The sequence below is a fragment of the Doryrhamphus excisus genome, linkage group LG5 (assembly GCF_037039965.1).
Source record: "Doryrhamphus excisus strain RoL-2023G ecotype Guam linkage group LG5, RoL_Dexc_Guam_v1.1, whole genome shotgun sequence".
In the NCBI taxonomy this organism is placed as follows: Eukaryota; Metazoa; Chordata; class Actinopteri; order Syngnathiformes; family Syngnathidae; genus Doryrhamphus; species Doryrhamphus excisus.
In genome coordinates this window covers 23,758,301-23,775,763 of record NC_136361.1, presented here as the reverse complement: position 1 = coordinate 23,775,763, position 17,463 = coordinate 23,758,301, and the positions used below count along the sequence as shown (strand labels likewise).

The 17,463-nt window shown below is 43.5% G+C and overlaps 1 protein-coding gene across 8 annotated transcripts in view; it reads left to right on the top strand.

Moving 5' to 3' along the window:
- The window catches only part of triob (trio Rho guanine nucleotide exchange factor b), a 71,293-nt gene that overhangs the window by 21,910 nt on the left and 31,920 nt on the right, over window positions 1-17,463 (top strand). For all 8 annotated transcript variants that reach the window (XR_009119880.2, XM_058052917.2, XM_058052921.2 and 5 more), the window contains 13 exons: window positions 3,379-3,453; window positions 4,279-4,393; window positions 5,050-5,242; window positions 5,902-6,006; window positions 6,108-6,578; window positions 7,502-7,624; window positions 10,944-11,135; window positions 11,397-11,528; window positions 12,464-12,694; window positions 13,496-13,618; window positions 13,777-13,968; window positions 14,164-14,333; window positions 14,647-14,821. Coding sequence is in view for 7 of the 8 variants with exons in the window: in XM_058052917.2 (XP_057908900.2) it covers window positions 3,379-3,453; window positions 4,279-4,393; window positions 5,050-5,242; window positions 5,902-6,006; window positions 6,108-6,578; window positions 7,502-7,624; window positions 10,944-11,135; window positions 11,397-11,528; window positions 12,464-12,694; window positions 13,496-13,618; window positions 13,777-13,968; window positions 14,164-14,333; window positions 14,647-14,821 (2,297 nt within the window). In the remaining variant the exon portion in view is untranslated. The remainder of the gene's footprint in view (window positions 1-3,378; window positions 3,454-4,278; window positions 4,394-5,049; window positions 5,243-5,901; window positions 6,007-6,107; window positions 6,579-7,501; window positions 7,625-10,943; window positions 11,136-11,396; window positions 11,529-12,463; window positions 12,695-13,495; window positions 13,619-13,776; window positions 13,969-14,163; window positions 14,334-14,646; window positions 14,822-17,463) is intronic.

Genomic DNA, 17,463 nt, shown 5'->3' with positions numbered 1-17,463 from the left:
TCTCACAGTGTGACAGTTTCCATCAGAGCTCACGTTCATGCAGCTGTGATTAAAAATAAATCACTTGTGTGAGATTAAAATAGCCGTAGCCGGCACACTGTAGATACCACGTCGTGCCCCCCGAGTCGCAGTGTGCACTAAAATGTACTAAAACATTTTTTGACCCTAGATGGGAAAGCATGGGTTGGATTGTGGCGCTGATATCAGGCAATAATCCAGAATGGGCGGAATATAATTTCATGTCAACTGGGTTTTTGTCCTGGCATTGAAATTTGGAAAAAGGTTGGTTTTGGTTTGGTAGAATGTTGGCTGCAGGAGAAGAGGTGGACTGAGGCGTTTGATCCTCTTTGGGCCCCCCTCCAGCCATGTTCCACGTTACATGTTACATGTTGCCTTGTTGGCTGATATTCCTAATATTTTAGCAACAATGTGTGGTTGTCCCCAACACACACGGTTTGGCTTAAAATTGGTCACATGGTGATGAGGCAGATGATTGGCACCTTGTGGTATGCTTGCTTGGAACAGATGCACGATGCCAAGTCTAACTTGTTTTAAAGTTTAAAGCATTCTAAAGTAGTGACTGACCCTTTGTACCGAGGCTGAGGAAGATGACACCAATATGTAGTTTGGCTTTTTTTCAAATGCCCTAAAAGTCAAGAGGCTTGTATGTAAAGACATTAGGCATTTTTTTGCTATTGCACATGTTGCAATTTGGGGTTTGGGGTTACTTTTCCCATTCCAGTCCAAATTTAGTGCAGTCATTCCAACATCATCTCATTAGAAGAACCTGGAGGTCGCGTAGCTTTGGTTTCAAGGATGTTTTCAGTCTGTATTCTGAAAAAAGGCACAGACAGTAAAAATAGCAGGACAGACCATTGCGTGTGTCTTGGATCCAGCATGGAGAAGAAACATGGACAAGAAACATCTACACTGCAATACGTCAGTGAGAATCTCAGCAGTTCCAACGTCCTCGTGTGAATCTTTGTCCCCCCCACGAAAGAAAGTTTGCTTGCATGCACTCACCGCTTTTGAAATGTCACAGCATTCGACTTTGAGCAAAGACATCAGACCGAGCCTTAATTTTAAAGCTAACCGTGAAGACTCCCACGCTCATTCTGTGACCTCAACGTGGAAGCTTCAATTTCGTGTCCCCCTGTGTTTTCAGTGGTTGTGGGTTGTCTTAAACATTGCACCGAGAACCAAACCATTGCTGACCTTTTCAATGATCTTTTGCTTTTAAAATAATGTGCAAAGACTTATTGTAGTTTTTGCACAACCAAGCCTTTATTGCCCATTAAGTGCAAAGAATGACAACACGGTGGAGGAAGGGGGTGCTTCCCTGAGCTGGGGAGGACAACCGTGTTATTTGCTTCACTTTTTTTGCCTGCTTCTGCTCGCAAATCATGGCGGAGCATATTCTAGTAAATCATGGGGGAACACATTCTAACTGAGAATGGCTTCTGCAGGATTTATAGATAGATGGACATACCGTATATTCCTAACTCATAGATAGATGGATATACCGTATATTCCTAATTTATAGATAGATGGATATACCGTATATCCCTAATTCATAGATAGATGGATATACCGTATATTCCTAATTTATAGATAGATGGATATACCGTATATCCCTAATTCATAGATAGATGGATATACCGTATATCCCTAATTCATAGATAGATGGATATACCGTATATCCCTAATTCATAGATAGATGGATATACCGTATATCCCTAATTCATAGATGGATGTATATACCGTATATCCCTAACTCATAGATGGATGTATATACCGTATATTCCTAACTCATAGATGGATGGATATACCGTATATTCCTAACTCATAGATGGATGGATATACCGTATATTCCTAACTCATAGATGGATGGATATACCGTATATTCCTAACTCATAGATGGATGGATATACCGTATATTCCTAACTCATAGATGGATGGATATACCGTATATTCCTAATTCATAGATGGATGGATATACCGTATATTTGTAATCCCATAATGCATTGGTTCTCAATTATATTTCTGATAGGCTCCCACAGGAAACATACATGTTTTTCGTTTTAAACTACTATTGAGAACTTGATAATATTCATATATTTATCTGTACAAACAACTGTATGAGTTGCTGGCACTAGTGTTGTTCAAGCGTGAATAAAGACGCTGACTGTTTTCGCTCCCAAAATGATATGACTATTGCAGTATCGGCTGATGTCGATACTAGAAAAACTAGAAAATGGCTTGATCAAGTGATATTACTCAAACAGAATATTGAATTGGAGGATACATATGTAGTAGTATGTAGGGGAACAGACCCAAACTGTATTTCTTGCTGGAAATGGCTTTATGAGCAACAATTTAAAGGTGACTGTCATCACTTTTCAATCAATCATTTCGACTTACATGCAAAAACGTAAGCGTGCGTCATGTTGTGCGCCCGTACAGATGCGTTTCCAATGGGAGACGAACATCTGGCATTCCTGTGCTGCAGAATAATTTACTACCCGTCCCGTGCTCAGATGATCTTTTATTTGCGTCACAGTCTATTGCTAGGATGCATACTCCCTCTACTGCGCTGCTTTTCCGTCGTCCAACGAAGAAGCAGAGGAGTGACCACAGTGGCGAGTACTATGAATTGCAGATCGTGCTATGAGGCTCTGACTGTCAGTAAAATAGATTGCTCCCATTATGAGTGTTATGCACAAGCAGTCAGTGATTGAAAATCTTTGTTTCATGCTTGGCAGACTTGTAAATGAGTAGTTTATATGAAGTGAAGAGAGACAATTGCTGCTGTGATTGTGTTGTTACTTAGGGTTAGTATGTGCAGTGACGGGCGATTTATTGTTTTCATTCAAGATGCATGTGCTATAGAATAATCCATAATCCGGCATGACCTTAAATTTGCTCCTAAATTCTCATGAGATGTTGCAGATCTGAATTCAGTTACAAGCTACCATAAAAGGGGACTTTAAAACTAAATTTATTCATCGATGTGTGAAATACCATGCGTACCGCATCCATTCAAGCAACGGGGTGGGAATGAATCTGCCGTTTCCCCAAACAGCCAAACAACGTGCTGGTGCAGTAAACAAAATGCTTGTTTGTGCTGTATCTCCTCTAACTGGTGCGGGTCCGCATGAAAGTGTTCTTTTGGATGAAACTCCAGCATAAATATCACTTAGTGTAAGCCTAAAATAACAAATCCGAACTGAAACGAACGTGCATGAAAAAATACCACATTTTGTCAGCTGATGTATGTATGTGTTAAAAACACGTATGAATACATTTTGTCATTGTTCTGCAGGTTTTTTCCTGTTTGTGCTGCAACCTTTGACCTCTTGTCCTCTTGCCCTGTTGTAGGCTTCCATCGCAATGAAGACATGAAGGCCATCGATGTACTTCCCATCCTCAAGGAGAAGGTTGCCTTTCTGTCAGGTCAGACATTTGTATCAAAAACGTGCTGCAAAAAGACTGCTCCTTATTTGCATAATTACTCGGGATGCTTCGATCCATCAGCCTGTGATCGGCTTTAAATGCCGTTAAAAGCCCAACACAAGAAACGATCGGTGTGCCGCTGCTGTGTCATGCCGGGTTGCCGACACCCTCATGGAGCCGACCACAACTTTGTCCTTTATTTCCATGAGAAGCAAAACGAGTCTGTAAAAATTCCCGGGTTCATTTAGCAGCCTTACACAGGCCAAGCCAATCGATCTCAGTGTGCTTGTTATACTAAATATAATTTCTAGGAAGCCAGTGCATTTGGGTGAACAACCATCCATCCATTCTCCATGCCGATTGTCTTCATTTCAGTGAACATATTAAATAATAATAACAAGACACAATTCACAATAAGGTTTATTGACAGTGTCCTCTGTGCCAAAATACACCGTGGAGTGGAGTGATGCTCATTTGAAATCACGGAGATGATTGCTGCTGCTTGGCTGGTGCTGTGACCGGCGGCTCCTCTTGGCCATGGAGACCAGCCAGAGTCCAGCGGCTGATATTGTATGGGTGGATGAAGACCAGCAGCGTGTCCTGTAATGATGTTGGAGGAGCTGTGGAGAAGGATTTGCATACATAAGATGGACTGCTGTTAAGTAGCATAAGAACTTCTGAATGGGTTTCTTTCACGTTGATCAAACGATGCTCTGATGTATGTAGGGACTGTATTTTCAATCTGGGCCTATAGGGTGCTATGCAGCAGCTGTGTTAGCGTTAATTGTGTTATGTTTACGTCTACTATCTCCTCTCCTCTCGCAGGTGGCAGAGACCGACGAGGGGGTCCGGTTCTCACGTTCCCAGCACGGAGCAACCATGATAGAATACGAGCGGAAGACCTGCGCAGGCTCATAGCCTACCTAGCTACTATCCCCAGGCAAGAAACACACAAAGCATGTGTGCCCACGTACACACGCACAGGGACTTAACCCTCTTTACGGTCCCGGCTTAATGTGAAGCAGACGTGCTTCCACCGTACACGTGTATAGACGTGGACTACACCTCGCCGTCCGCAGAGGTTTCCCATTGTTTGTGCTTCCCTTTTCCTGTTTCCATGCAGTATATGTGTATGCATATATATATGTATATGTATGTATGTATATATATGTCAAAGGAAATTTTATATCATTTTCTCTCTTCCCATTTGCCTCATTGTCCTTTTGATTTCTCTCTCTCTCTCTCTCTCTCTCCCTATCTCTCTTTCTATCCCTCCCCTCTCCTTTTTTTATCTGGCCATTTGGCGGCTATGGATCTGTTTTCATAGTGAGGTCAGCGTGAGTTAGAGCAGGAGGCCCTGCATATGCTTTGCTCTCCTAAGTAGACGCATTCTGATTGAAACCTTTTCACACAGAGAAATTACCTTTTATGGACTAATAGAGCAGCAGCGCTCCTGGTAAGCAACTGCAGACGTTTTTACTGCTTCCATGTCGACCCGAGAGGTTCAACGCCGTCAGTCGATTGTTACTTTGTTGAGGTTCTGCGTGGTTAGTCAGAAATACTACAGTGTGATCTAATATGTGATCTCTGCTGTAGTGAGGAAGTGGTCAGACATGGCTTCACGGTCATCGTGGACATGCGGGGCTCCAAATGGGACAGCATCAAACCTCTGCTGAAGATCCTGCAGGAGTCCTTCCCTTCTTGCATCCACGTCGCCCTTATCATCAAGCCGGATAACTTCTGGCAGAAGCAGAGGACCAACTTTGGCAGCTCCAAGTTTGAGTTTGAGGTAGGGGCGTGCATGTTGTGATACTTGAGTTTATTCATCTTCCATGGACTGTAAACAATTGAGCAGTCTGTATCAGGATTGAGTGAAGTTGTTTGCTTTGGGTCCTAATTCGTCAGTGCTAATTGCACTGCTGCTCCGTGACGGTCGCACCGTTCCGTCCCATGTGGTGGTGTGCTACTGGTATATTTAGTCCTGACCCAGTTACCATGGAAACTGGATATATAGGACACCGTGATGCGTTTCGCCCCAGTGGTGAGCTGTACTTGGACAAGCAACTTGTGGTTAAAAACTCCCAACAAAGTTTGTTCGACAAAAGTTCACCAGTCATACCCTTCCCTGCGCCTGCTGTCAATCACAAGTTCGGTGTTGCATAACTTTTGTTGTGCATTTCAGTTTATTATGTCTCCAGGTCTATATCTATGTCTATTTGTGTAACTTCCAATAGTATGAACGTTGCATGAAGTGGCTGGAATGTTTTCACACCTGTATAAACAGTAGATGTGAAAACCCAAACACAGCTCCACATTCTTTGCAGTCCTTAAGTTGGACTGTGGGAAATATTTTTACAAGTTTAGCGGTTTGGTCGCTTGGATGATGAGGATGATGATGATCATGGCTCCTTTCTTCTCTTCCTACCTGCTGCGTGACACCAACACCAGACGGTAATGGTCTCCTTGGAGGGTTTGTCCAAGATTGTGGACCCGTCCCAGCTGACAGCCGACTTTGACGGGAGCTTAGAGTACAACCACGATGATTGGATTGAGGTTTGGCTGCTGAAAACCAGCACTTTGTTCACGCAGACAGTCTTAAGTTTTTCTTTAGACGCAACTTATATTTGCACTTTGAAAAACGACTTTTTTTGTAGGTGCGGCTCTCATTTGAGACCTTTGCCAGCGATGCTGCACGAGCTCTGGCACGCCTCGAGGAGCTACAGGAAACTTTGTCCCAGCGGGATCTCCCACGGGACCTGGAAGGGGCTCGGCGGCTCATGGAGGAACATGCGGCATTGAAGAAAAGGGCCACTAAAGCCTCGGTGGAGGAGCTTGACACGCAGGGACGAAGGCTGCTCCAAAGGCTGCAGTCCCAGGCGGTGGGAAGTGGGAGTGGGAGCGAAAGCGGGTACGGGAACCGAATCAGCGCCGCCAGCGGAGAGTCCAACGATCACCATCATGGCTTCCACACGCATGCGGACGCTCACAATCTGGGGGCCAAAGTGACGAGTTTACTGGATAAGCTTCATGGGACGCGGCAGAACCTGCAGCAGTTGTGGCACATGAGGAAGCTGAAACTGGACCAGTGTTTCCAGCTGCGTCTTTTCGAACAGGATGCAGAAAAGGTGGGAATGCTTTTCTCCTGGTGTGCTATGTGTCACAAAAGGTTTAAAATGACCAAGTTACCTTAGTACCTAATTAAAAAGGTTAAAATTACCTCATGCACTCGGCTGTAATGTTATTGCAGGGTGTTTGCAAACACTTATCCACCGTCCGCAGTTCAGTTTTCTTCACATTCCGGCTAGATTCCCAGGCTACAGTTGCATAAATTGGAAAAAAACATGACAAATGACATCCAAGACCCCTACAGACCGAAGGGTGGAATACAATATTGTTTTTCCTTATCATTCTTTGATCAGATAATACTAGTACCATATTACCCGCCATACTAGTACATGCATGCGTGGATACAGAAGGCAGAATGCGTCCGAGTGAGTGCGTGTTTGTCATCAGTATTCCAAAGGAGTGTGAGTGGCATGTGCAGAGCTGATAAATGTTGCTATAAGAGCCGGGCAGAGCTGGAGGCGATTTGCAGAGGACTGCTGTGGAAAGTCTCAGGGCTGTAATTAAACACACCTTTCCATACTCCTAGCATGTCAACACGGAGCCGCTACTGATGCTGCTGCAATATGAAAGCCCAATGTGTTTACTGTATATACTGTATATACTGTACACTTTAATACCACAGCATACCACTTGCAATGGAGACAATAATATACACGTGTATGCAATTATAAAGATACTGATGCTTAAAGGGGAAGTGCACTTTATTGGGAATTTTGCCCATCATTCCCAGTTCTTTTGTGAAACATCAACACATTTATTTCCCTTTTCTGTGCATTCAAGCGCAACTAAACGAGTTTATATCAGCTTGCTAGCAACGGCAAGTAAATCTTGTGTTTGTCTGTTTAACAGCAGACAGAAGACGCATTCTATCTGGTACATTGTGTTCAACTAACTTCCTGTTCTTCCTCTTTTCTATGTGTAGATGTTCGACTGGATCATGCACAACAAGGGGCTTTTCCTCACCAGTTACACGGAGATTGGAGGGAACCACCAGCACGCCGTCGAGCTGCAAACCCAGCACAACCACTTTGCAATGAACTGCATGGTAAGATGCTGCTGGTGTTGGGCATGCACACATGCACACATGCACACGCACACACACGCACATGCACGCGCACACTGAGAGAGGAGCCGCAATCGCATGCCATCATCATTACTGTCATTCACAGTAACCAGTAACACTCCATCCTCTCCTCCACACACCTTCCTCTCCCAAAGCCTTCCCCTCTCCTAGGCTGAGACTTGTCATCATGTCTGTCCTATTATTCAGCTGTTTGCCACTCAGCCTCGCTCTGTCATGTCTTATTACAGCACTGACCCAATAATTGACCCATATTGCCTCCCTGCCCTCCCAAAGCCGTGTGCTGCCCTCTGCTGCCCTCCTTTCTGTAGCCAGCGAAGCTCCTCTCCCAACTAATAAGCCGAGTTGAGGACGTTATGCTGTATTGACCTCGTGGTCCAACGGTGTTTTGCTCCACTTGCTCACATCTGAAATGTTGCAGCCAAATGCGTGTCGTCGCTGCAAACACGCTGTGTAAAATCCATCTCTGACCCTTTATTCTGTATGATATCATCTATGTATTTGAATTCCACTGACTTTTAAGGTCCGTCTGTCATGGATGACGAGACCAAGCAGGATTGCTGGAACATTGGGTACACGCGGACATCAAATGGCGCCCAATCCAATATTCTTTATAATCATGCAAGCAAAGTCTCAGTTTCACCAGTACAGCTCATGGCCTACAGGCTAATTCCTCTCGCTAACTAAAAGTAGCAACCTCAGGGAGCAATGTGAACCAGAGGGCCCCGAGTGGGGCCAACACTTTGGGTCAAAGCAACCAGTAACTCCTGAGTAGTAGAAGTAGTAGTAGCAAAAAAGATGGAAGTGCAACATACGCTTGCTCTTATGGAGCAAAAGTCACCAGGCTTGTTTGAAGTCAACGCCGCGACCCTCCACCCATTCTTCCACAGGAAGCCGCGTTTCCCTTTCCTGTTGCCTGCATGATTGAATGGAAACACCGGCTGGAAGAACAATGAGGGACCAAGTATGATTAGGTTTCTTCATATTGGAAACAAGGTCACGGCGTAAAGTGACTGGTTTGTCAGTTATTACTATATCTTCTCCTTTGGCGTACAACAGTTAGTATTATTAATCAATCTGAATCAGTTCTGATGAGCTGCTCAGTTAATATTATCTTTATCTTTCACTGGACATCTCCATGGACAATGCAACAATCATGACGTTTGTTGCGACACACTTCTCGGACGTGACGATTCTAACAGCCAGCAACCACATATACATTGCAGACCTGTGAGAAGCATGTTTACTAGGGTTTGGTTTCCGTGCTCCAAGTACAGAACTAGAAACTTTATTACATACAGTAGCTATTCACAGTTGCTTACTGTCTTACTCTTACTCTACTTCCTGCTTTGAAGTGACCTTTGCCCTCATCAGGTTTGAATTAGGAATGCCATTTCCCCTGCCCAGCCCCACACTGCTTGCCATCCATCAGTTTCAGATTAACCTTTTGTCACCTGCTGAGTTCTAGCCGTCCGGTCTTTGTTATTTAATATCATTTGTAATGTTCTACAGATGCTTTTAGAGGCCTTCAGGTATCTTAGTTGAAACTTTGTGCCTCTCTTAGCCCCGTTCTTCTCTATTTGTTCGTGCACGTGCTTACATGCGTCTTCCTGGAGTTTCCTGCAGTCTAATAGCACCACGCCACCGTTCCTAAGATGGTTCTTCTGGGATGTTTGATTTGTAAATTGTGTAATAGGATTAAAGTTTCTCCATGCACTGCTGTTCTTTAGTGTTCCGTACCGACTGCTGTGTTCGAGGGCCGTCGGACTCCTCAAGTGCTCATGTGAGCTTAAGATTTAAGCACACCGCTGCCTCACAACATTGCAGCACCGTCGGTGCCCACCGGCAACATTTGTCTCCACTGTGGATTTGTGATGTTAAATTATGCGTTTTTCTAATATCAGACAATCTCTCCCAAAGCCGTGTAGTGAAAGAGAAAGCTCATTGCCGATCCGTCATGGCTTTATAGTTTTGTTGAATGTTCATAATGTTGGTTGCAGAACCATCCTTTCTCTGTTTTCCGGCTGTTGTTGCACTCTGGTGTTGATTTTTGGTTAATCTGGCCTTCCCGTTGTGATCTCGACAAGCAAAGTAAGAAGCCCAACAGGCGCCGGGAGCAGTAATTGAATAGAATAATAATGGCCTGTTACCACAGTCTGTTAATTAGCATTCGCTGATCTGTGCCTATCTGCAAACAACAGCTTGAAGCCCATCTATTAAAGAAGAAAAGATGGTTGAGTGGCACAATGACTTTTCTTATTATTCCCAGGGGGTATGAGTCCCAAGCGAATGGCTTTATAATGTCCACAAGCCTCGTCTGGAGGAGTACGGTGGCGCCTCGGTTAGCGTACGCTCCGGTTAGAGTGTTTCTTAGTTTAGGAAAATTCACCACAACATTTAGCCTGTTTGCCTAGATTTTCTGAGAAGCGTACAATACGAGTTACACCACGTGAAGGCAACCGTGTTCCTGTTATCTCAAAGCATCCTTGTTAGCAGGAACCGGATGCCCTTGATATCTCATCAGTGGTTGACTGTAGTTCCTCGCTAACGAGCACAAGTCTGAAAAATGTCAACACAAAACGTGTTTTTGTAGTTTTACAATTGGACTTTAGTCTTGTGGAACAAAGTAATGACACTATGATGTTCCACTGTGTTGACTTGGAGTCCTTCTTCTTTGTCTAGCAACGTGTGAGCATGATTGCAGCCTGCAAAATACGTTATATCCCATTATATCCCGTTATATCCCATTATTCGCCTTGAAATTCTTGAAAAAAATGTGTGAATAACATGCGTGAGTGATGAGTTTGATGGACATCAATAAAACATCATTACATCAAACTGTACATAAAACTTGTTTTTCTTATAAATAATGTTGAGTTTGTACGTAATCTTGTGAATATTTCATTTAGCACAGCTTTAATGTGCTGGAGAAGCTGAAAATGTGCAACTGCTGGGAGAGTACTTAAATTTGATGAGTTGCCTTAAACCTTGGCTTGTTTAACAGAAGCAAAACAATATTTTAGCTCTCAAGCTGTAGGCGAACTGGACCGGATAAATACCGCATGACAAGACTCAGTATGAGATGATACCGGCTGCTGTTTGTATTCTACTTACATGACTTTTACCACGCAGAGATTTTTAATCAAACAGCAGTATCCACTCATTCTCCTCCATCTGTTCTGCAAACCACCATGAGAGGATATTGGTTGAGCGGCAGAATGCTTCAAATAAGAATGAATTGGGTCTGAATCTGTGCTTCCTTCCTGTCTCTCCATGGTCCCAGAATGTCTATGTGAACATCAATAGGATTATGTCGGTAGGGAACCGGCTCCTGGAATCAGGCCACTATGCCTCCCAGCAGATCCAGCAGATTTCAGGCCAGTTGGAGCAGGAGTGGAAGGCCTTTGCTGCAGCACTGGATGAACGAAGCACCCTGCTGGAGATGTCTGCCAGCTTCCACCAGAAAGCGGACCAGGTACTCGCAGACCCATGCAAACCCGCAGTATGCTAGTATGCCTTATACTAATATGTACAGTATATTGGCATTTCTCACTGCCAGTCTCGTGGTTGACCACCCAGATGGTGTGGAGCTCAGATAGCATCTATCCCCATGACTTATGAACAATATAAAGAGTAGAAAATGGATGAGTGTATGAATTATACACCGTAGGGTCCATTACTGTGCAATATATATGCAAAACATAGTTCTTTGACTTAATGTTTGTTCTCTTCGCAGTACATGGGTAAAGTGGAGCCTTGGTGCAAAGCTTGTGGCGAGGGGGACCTGCCCTCGGAGCTCCAGGATCTGGAAGACACCATCCACCGTCACCAGGGTCTCTATGAGCACATCACCACTGCCTATTCCGAGGTGTGTACACAATTAACAATTATTCATGTGGAATTATTAATAATAATAATTATGTGTAACACAACAATTATTTATTCAAAATTATTTACATTATTTGTGCAATTTACTGTTTACGCTGTACGCTGTATTGTTGTTCATATTTGATGACATCTATTCATTCTCCACATTATTATTATTTATTATTATACGGGAGCCAGGCAACGACATTTCGTTGGCAATTTCACTGCTGTGTTATTGTGTAATGACAATAAAAGAAGTCTATCTATCTATCTAACACTCAGGCTGGACTTAAACACGTCTTATTTTCAACTAAGCACCGTCCACTTCAAGTGATGAAAGATAATAGTGGCCAGTTGAGAAATGAATTTAATGAGTCCAATCCAATCCACTTTATTTGTATAGCACAGAGTTTCCAAAGTGCTGCACAGACTAGTAAAATAAAAAGTAATACTCCAAAACTAAAAGATCATTTAAGAAATAAAATAGTAAAATATGAGTGATAATTTGGGAAGTGATATTAGTGAGTTTGGTGATCTACTCCACTGCATTAGCCGTGTGAGAGGGGGAAAAATATTGATCAAGTATGCAGGGACGTTATGCACCACAACAATCTACAAGCACAATGCAGGTCCTCTGTTTCTTTCAACATTCAACCACCATCTTAAAGGATGAAGATGGTATTCCTGATCATGTGAAGGACCTGCTCCTAGGGAATGGACAGGGATAACAGCATCAGCATTGAGATGTTCTCCTCCCAATGAGCATGCGTCTCACCTCACATTCTTGTGTTTCATGTGTTCTTGACTTACTTCTCAGTCTATAAACACAACCAGTGTGCATCCCGAGGACTACCTCATGGTTCTCACCATAAGGGGTTGTGTTCAAGTAGCAGAACGATCATGTAATTGTTGCTTGGTGTATCTCACCTTCACCAGGTAAGCCAGGATGGGAAGTCTCTGTTAGACAAACTACAGCGACCTCTGACACCAGGAAGCGCCGACTCACTGATGGCGTCGGCCAACTACTCCAAGGCGGTGCACCACGTCCTGGACATCATTCACGAGGTGCTCCATCATCAGAGGCAGCTGGAGAACATCTGGCAGCATCGCAAAGTCCGCCTGCACCAACGCCTGCAGCTGTGCGTCTTCCAACAGGATGTACAACAAGTGAGCTAGCAACACTCCCGTTGGTGAATACCTCGTGTGTTGGTGTATTACTGCTAACAGGCAGTATTTCCACCAGGATAGCAGATGTACGATATAAAGGATATAATATCATCAGCTCTAGCATCTCCAAAGCCTTTTGTGCTTCCTCCTGAGTTTTTTTTTTTAAGTAAAAGCTTCCGTCTGCTGAGCGAAACGCCATGAGACGGTCTCTACGGCGAAGGTCTTAGATAAAAACTGCTGGTCTATGCCGCCTTCTCTGTTCTCTACCCTTTGGCATGAACTCCTCTCTGCCGCTCTACCCCCTCGTTCCGGCTTCCTCTCTCTCTTTTCAGGTAGCATCTCCGTGATTCTAGCATTCGCCTCTTCTGTCCTGCCTCTCATCACCCATCTCTCTTGGTTGTGGTTTCCATGGAGACGCACTTTATTGTCCCACCATGTCCCAAGCATTGTCAATGTATATTGCCTGAGACCTTGAAATAGCACTTCTTGCCATTATACACTAGGTCATATATATATATATAGCATAAAGTTGCAGAATACATTCATTCACAATGGACACAATCTCCAATTTGGCACGTTGCATTGTTGCTCTCAAGAAAAAGACGTAAGCGATCATTTAAGACGTATTCCACGCAGAAGAAACACCAAATACAGTAGATGACAAATCCTTGGAATTGAAATGGCGAAGTGCTCCCTCTGCTGGCGTAAAAGCTGCACTGCATTGGCGTCGCCCAGATTGACAAATATCTTCTCAGCGATTGAAACGTACGAGTGCTTACCATACTCTTAACGTGTTTTAAGGTACTGGACTGGATAGAGAACCACGGCGAGGCCTTCCTCAGTAAACACACTGGCGTCGGGAAGTCTCTGCACCGAGCCCGAGCTCTGCAGAAGAGACACGAAGACTTTGAAGAGGTCGCACAGGTGAGCTGTATACTTTTCCTGTTTCGTGTGGCTTCAGAAGAGGTTAATCTGCGGATTAAGTACCATTTGAAATACTCGCCCTAATTATCTTTAAGTTACTGTAATAAAGTTTCCCAACACTTCCAGTTAATGGATGTGATGTCATCTCCGTGTTCCAGAACACCTACACCAATGCTGACAAGCTGCTGGAGGCAGCGGAGCAGTTGGCCCAGACCGGAGAATGCGACCCGGAGGAAATCTACCAGGCCGCCCACCAGCTTGAAGATCGCATCCAGGACTTCGTACGGCGCGTTGAACAGCGCAAGGTCCTACTCGATATGTCCGTGTCCTTCCATACGCATGTCAAAGAGGTTTGTCCTGTTTTTCCTTTCTCCTTTCACACCCGCTTACATTTAAATGCAGTACATATATTACATATACTGCAGTGTATACACAAACACATAATTTTTGTGGGTTAGGGCTGGGGTTATTTTGCATCTGTAGATGTATTATTTCCTTCATGGCTCGTATAACCTATCAAGACTGATGTGTGTGTTGTGTTTCAGCTGTGGACGTGGTTGGAGGAGCTTCAGAAGGAACTGCTGGATGATGTGTACGCAGAATCTGTGGAAGCGGTGCAGGATTTGATCAAACGCTTCGGTCAGCAGCAGCAGACCACCCTGCAAGCGACAGTCAACGTCATCAAGGAGGGGGAAGACCTCATACAGCAGCTAAGGTCAGCCTTATTTCCACACCCGTACAGGAATTGAGGGGAACCTCGGATTTTGGATGCCCCGCGTCCATCCGCCCAGGGCGGCATTCAAGCCAGAACCGCCACTGGACATATACAGTAGTAGTCGGACAATTGCTTTCAATACAACAGCAGGAGATTTCTTTCCACACAGGTGGGGTCCCGCCTCTGATGGGCGCTTTAAGGGGCTGCCAAAACCGGAGCTAAATCCTAGTCCCCTAAACACTGTGATAATGGAGTAAATGACGGACATTATTGGATTCTAATCCGAGTCGGATGCTGTGGCTTCTGTGCACAGAGACTCTGCCATCTCGAGCAACAAGACCCCCCACAACAGCTCCATGGCTCACATTGAGAGTGTCCTCCAGCAGCTGGATGAGGCCCAGGGCCAAATGGAGGAGCTTTTCCAGGAGAGGAAGATCAAACTGGAGCTCTTCCTCCAACTTCGCATCTTTGAGAGGGATGCCATAGACGTGAGTAGACTTACAGTCACATTGGATTCGTTTGGCCTCATCCCACAAAAGGCACGGTCAATACATAAATAATAAATACAAAAATAAATAAATGAAAATACAAAAATAAATAAATGTTTGAAAAGTTTGAATAGGCGTGGTAAAACTGTTCCTTTGTGACATCACAGAGGGACGGACGGCCTTATATGCTCATTGTTAGGAAGCAACTGATTTCATGAGTCGGGTACTTATGTGACATGTATGGTATGAAGTACATCTCTTAAATGTATGAGAAGAAGGCAGTTGTACATTTAGTCAAGATGCTACTGAAATGATTGACAGTAGAAAAGAGCAGATAGACCACCGGTTATCAAAGTCCGACACGCTCCTTTAAATAGTTTAATATTGTAATAGTGTGAACTATACTATACTATACTATACTATACTATACTATACTATACTATACTATACTATACTATACTATACTATACTGTACTGTACTGTACTGTACTGTACTGTACTGTACTGTTCTGCACTATACTGTACTATACTATTTTATACTATACTATTTTGTACTATACTGTACTGTACTATTTTATACTACACTCTTCTATTTTATACTATACTATACTATTTTATACTATACTACACTATACTATTTTATACTATACTATTTTATACTATACTGTACTGTACTGTGCTATACTGTACTATACTATCCTGTTTTATACTATACTGTTCTATACTGTACTATACTGTACTGTACTATACTGTACTATACTATACTATACTATACTATACTATAAAGATATACTGGAGTTGAGTTGATGAAGCATCCTCCACCATCGTGTCAGCCTTTTCAAGTTCAGGCAGGCTAAAATACAAAAGACGTTGACAGCGACAGGTTGCTTGTCTTGCTGACGAGTTAGTTCCTCAAACCAGATGGTATTCCAGTCACGGGTGTCGGCAAACGGATCTGTAATTAGGATTGACGACTACGTACGGGAAAAGGGCCAGAATCTTCCAAAAGGTGAAGACTTGTGCTTTTCAATCATTTTGTCCTGATGAGGATTGAAAGGAAAAAGACATGAGATTAAAGTGTCAAAGATCTGGTGTGGGGGGGATTAGCACCATGCACACTCAGGGACGAGAAACACACACACACTCAAGGACACACCCTCCTGCCGCTAATGGGGGTGTGTCTTTTTGAGGTGAGGTGAGACACACGCCGGAGGTTTCCTTTTAGATGATTCCCTCCGTATCGCTGGGTTCTGCTGGAAAAGACACAAAGGAGCTCCAGCTCCTCTCTCGGTTGGACTTGACAACTTTAAGAGCAACTGATATGGTCTTTTGGCACGCTGAGGGCATTTTACTCAACTGTATGCGGAGAAGAGGGAAGAGTACAGATGATTGCTTGGTGAGTTTGCCCTTGCTTGTCAGCCTAGTGAATGATCATCCAAGGTTAAGGGTTGTATTGTATTGTATTCGTGCCTTATGGCCGTTTGATAAGATTACTCTGAACCCTCGGAAAGTTAGCCTCCTATTCGCTGTGCATTTGTGTGAATCGAAATGCCCACAGCACTTTGTCACACTCGAAGAGAGCAAATACATCTTTACCAAAAACATGGTCAATCTTACTTTTGGTATTATTAAATGGAAGCTGAGGGCCTTCCAACAATGTCTGAACCGGTTGGACTGGACAAAAATGTATATTACAAAACAGCCGCACATAAAGTAAATAGAGAAGTTTGTTCTCATCAGAAATTATCTTCCATGGCTAAAATCTACACAATAATTGCAAACACACTATAAAGAAACTTGCTTAAAACAAAAACCTTCATTTCATCATCTAGTCTTTGCAATCACTATTTTGTCAGCAGTTGTATTTACCAGAGACCATTTTATCTGTTCCTTGCAGCAATCCAATTACCACAGCACGTTACACTGTTACCCTATCACTAACACGACACATACAGTAGATGACGTAGTAATTGTCCACCTCCATCATGCACACAACAACAGAACCAATCACATTAAGGCCCTGCAAATAAGAAAAACGTTGTTCAGTCGCCTTGACATGGCGTTCCTCTGGGCCAAGTCATCTGTTTTATCGCTAATGTGTACTGCTGAGGGAATATTAGGTAGAGGACATTACTGTACAATTGCCATGAGCCTCATAATTAACTATTGTTTATCTTACTATTACCATATAGGCTGAGATGCATAAAACTTTATTTGTAGAGGTCAGAGGTCACACTTTGATTGAGGCAGCGAGGACAGCTGCAAAGGCATCTTTTCATTTCTATCCACCGATTAATGTTACCGTAGTTATGAGGGAGCACCTTGATGGTTCTGTTACTGCCTTGGACACATAGTGTAAACATTCACCATGCTCAGTTGTTAGCATGGTAACTCCATAGTGTATACATTCACAATGCTCACTTGTTAGCATGGTAACTTCATAGTGTATACATTCACTGTGCTCAGTTGTTAGCATGGTAACTTCATAGTGTATACATTCACTATGCTCAGTTGTTAGCATGGTAACTCCATAGTGTATACATTCACCATGCTCAGTTGTTAGCATGGTAACTCCATAGTGTATACATTCACTGTGCTCAGTTGTTAGCATGGTAACTCCATAGTGTATACATTCACAATGC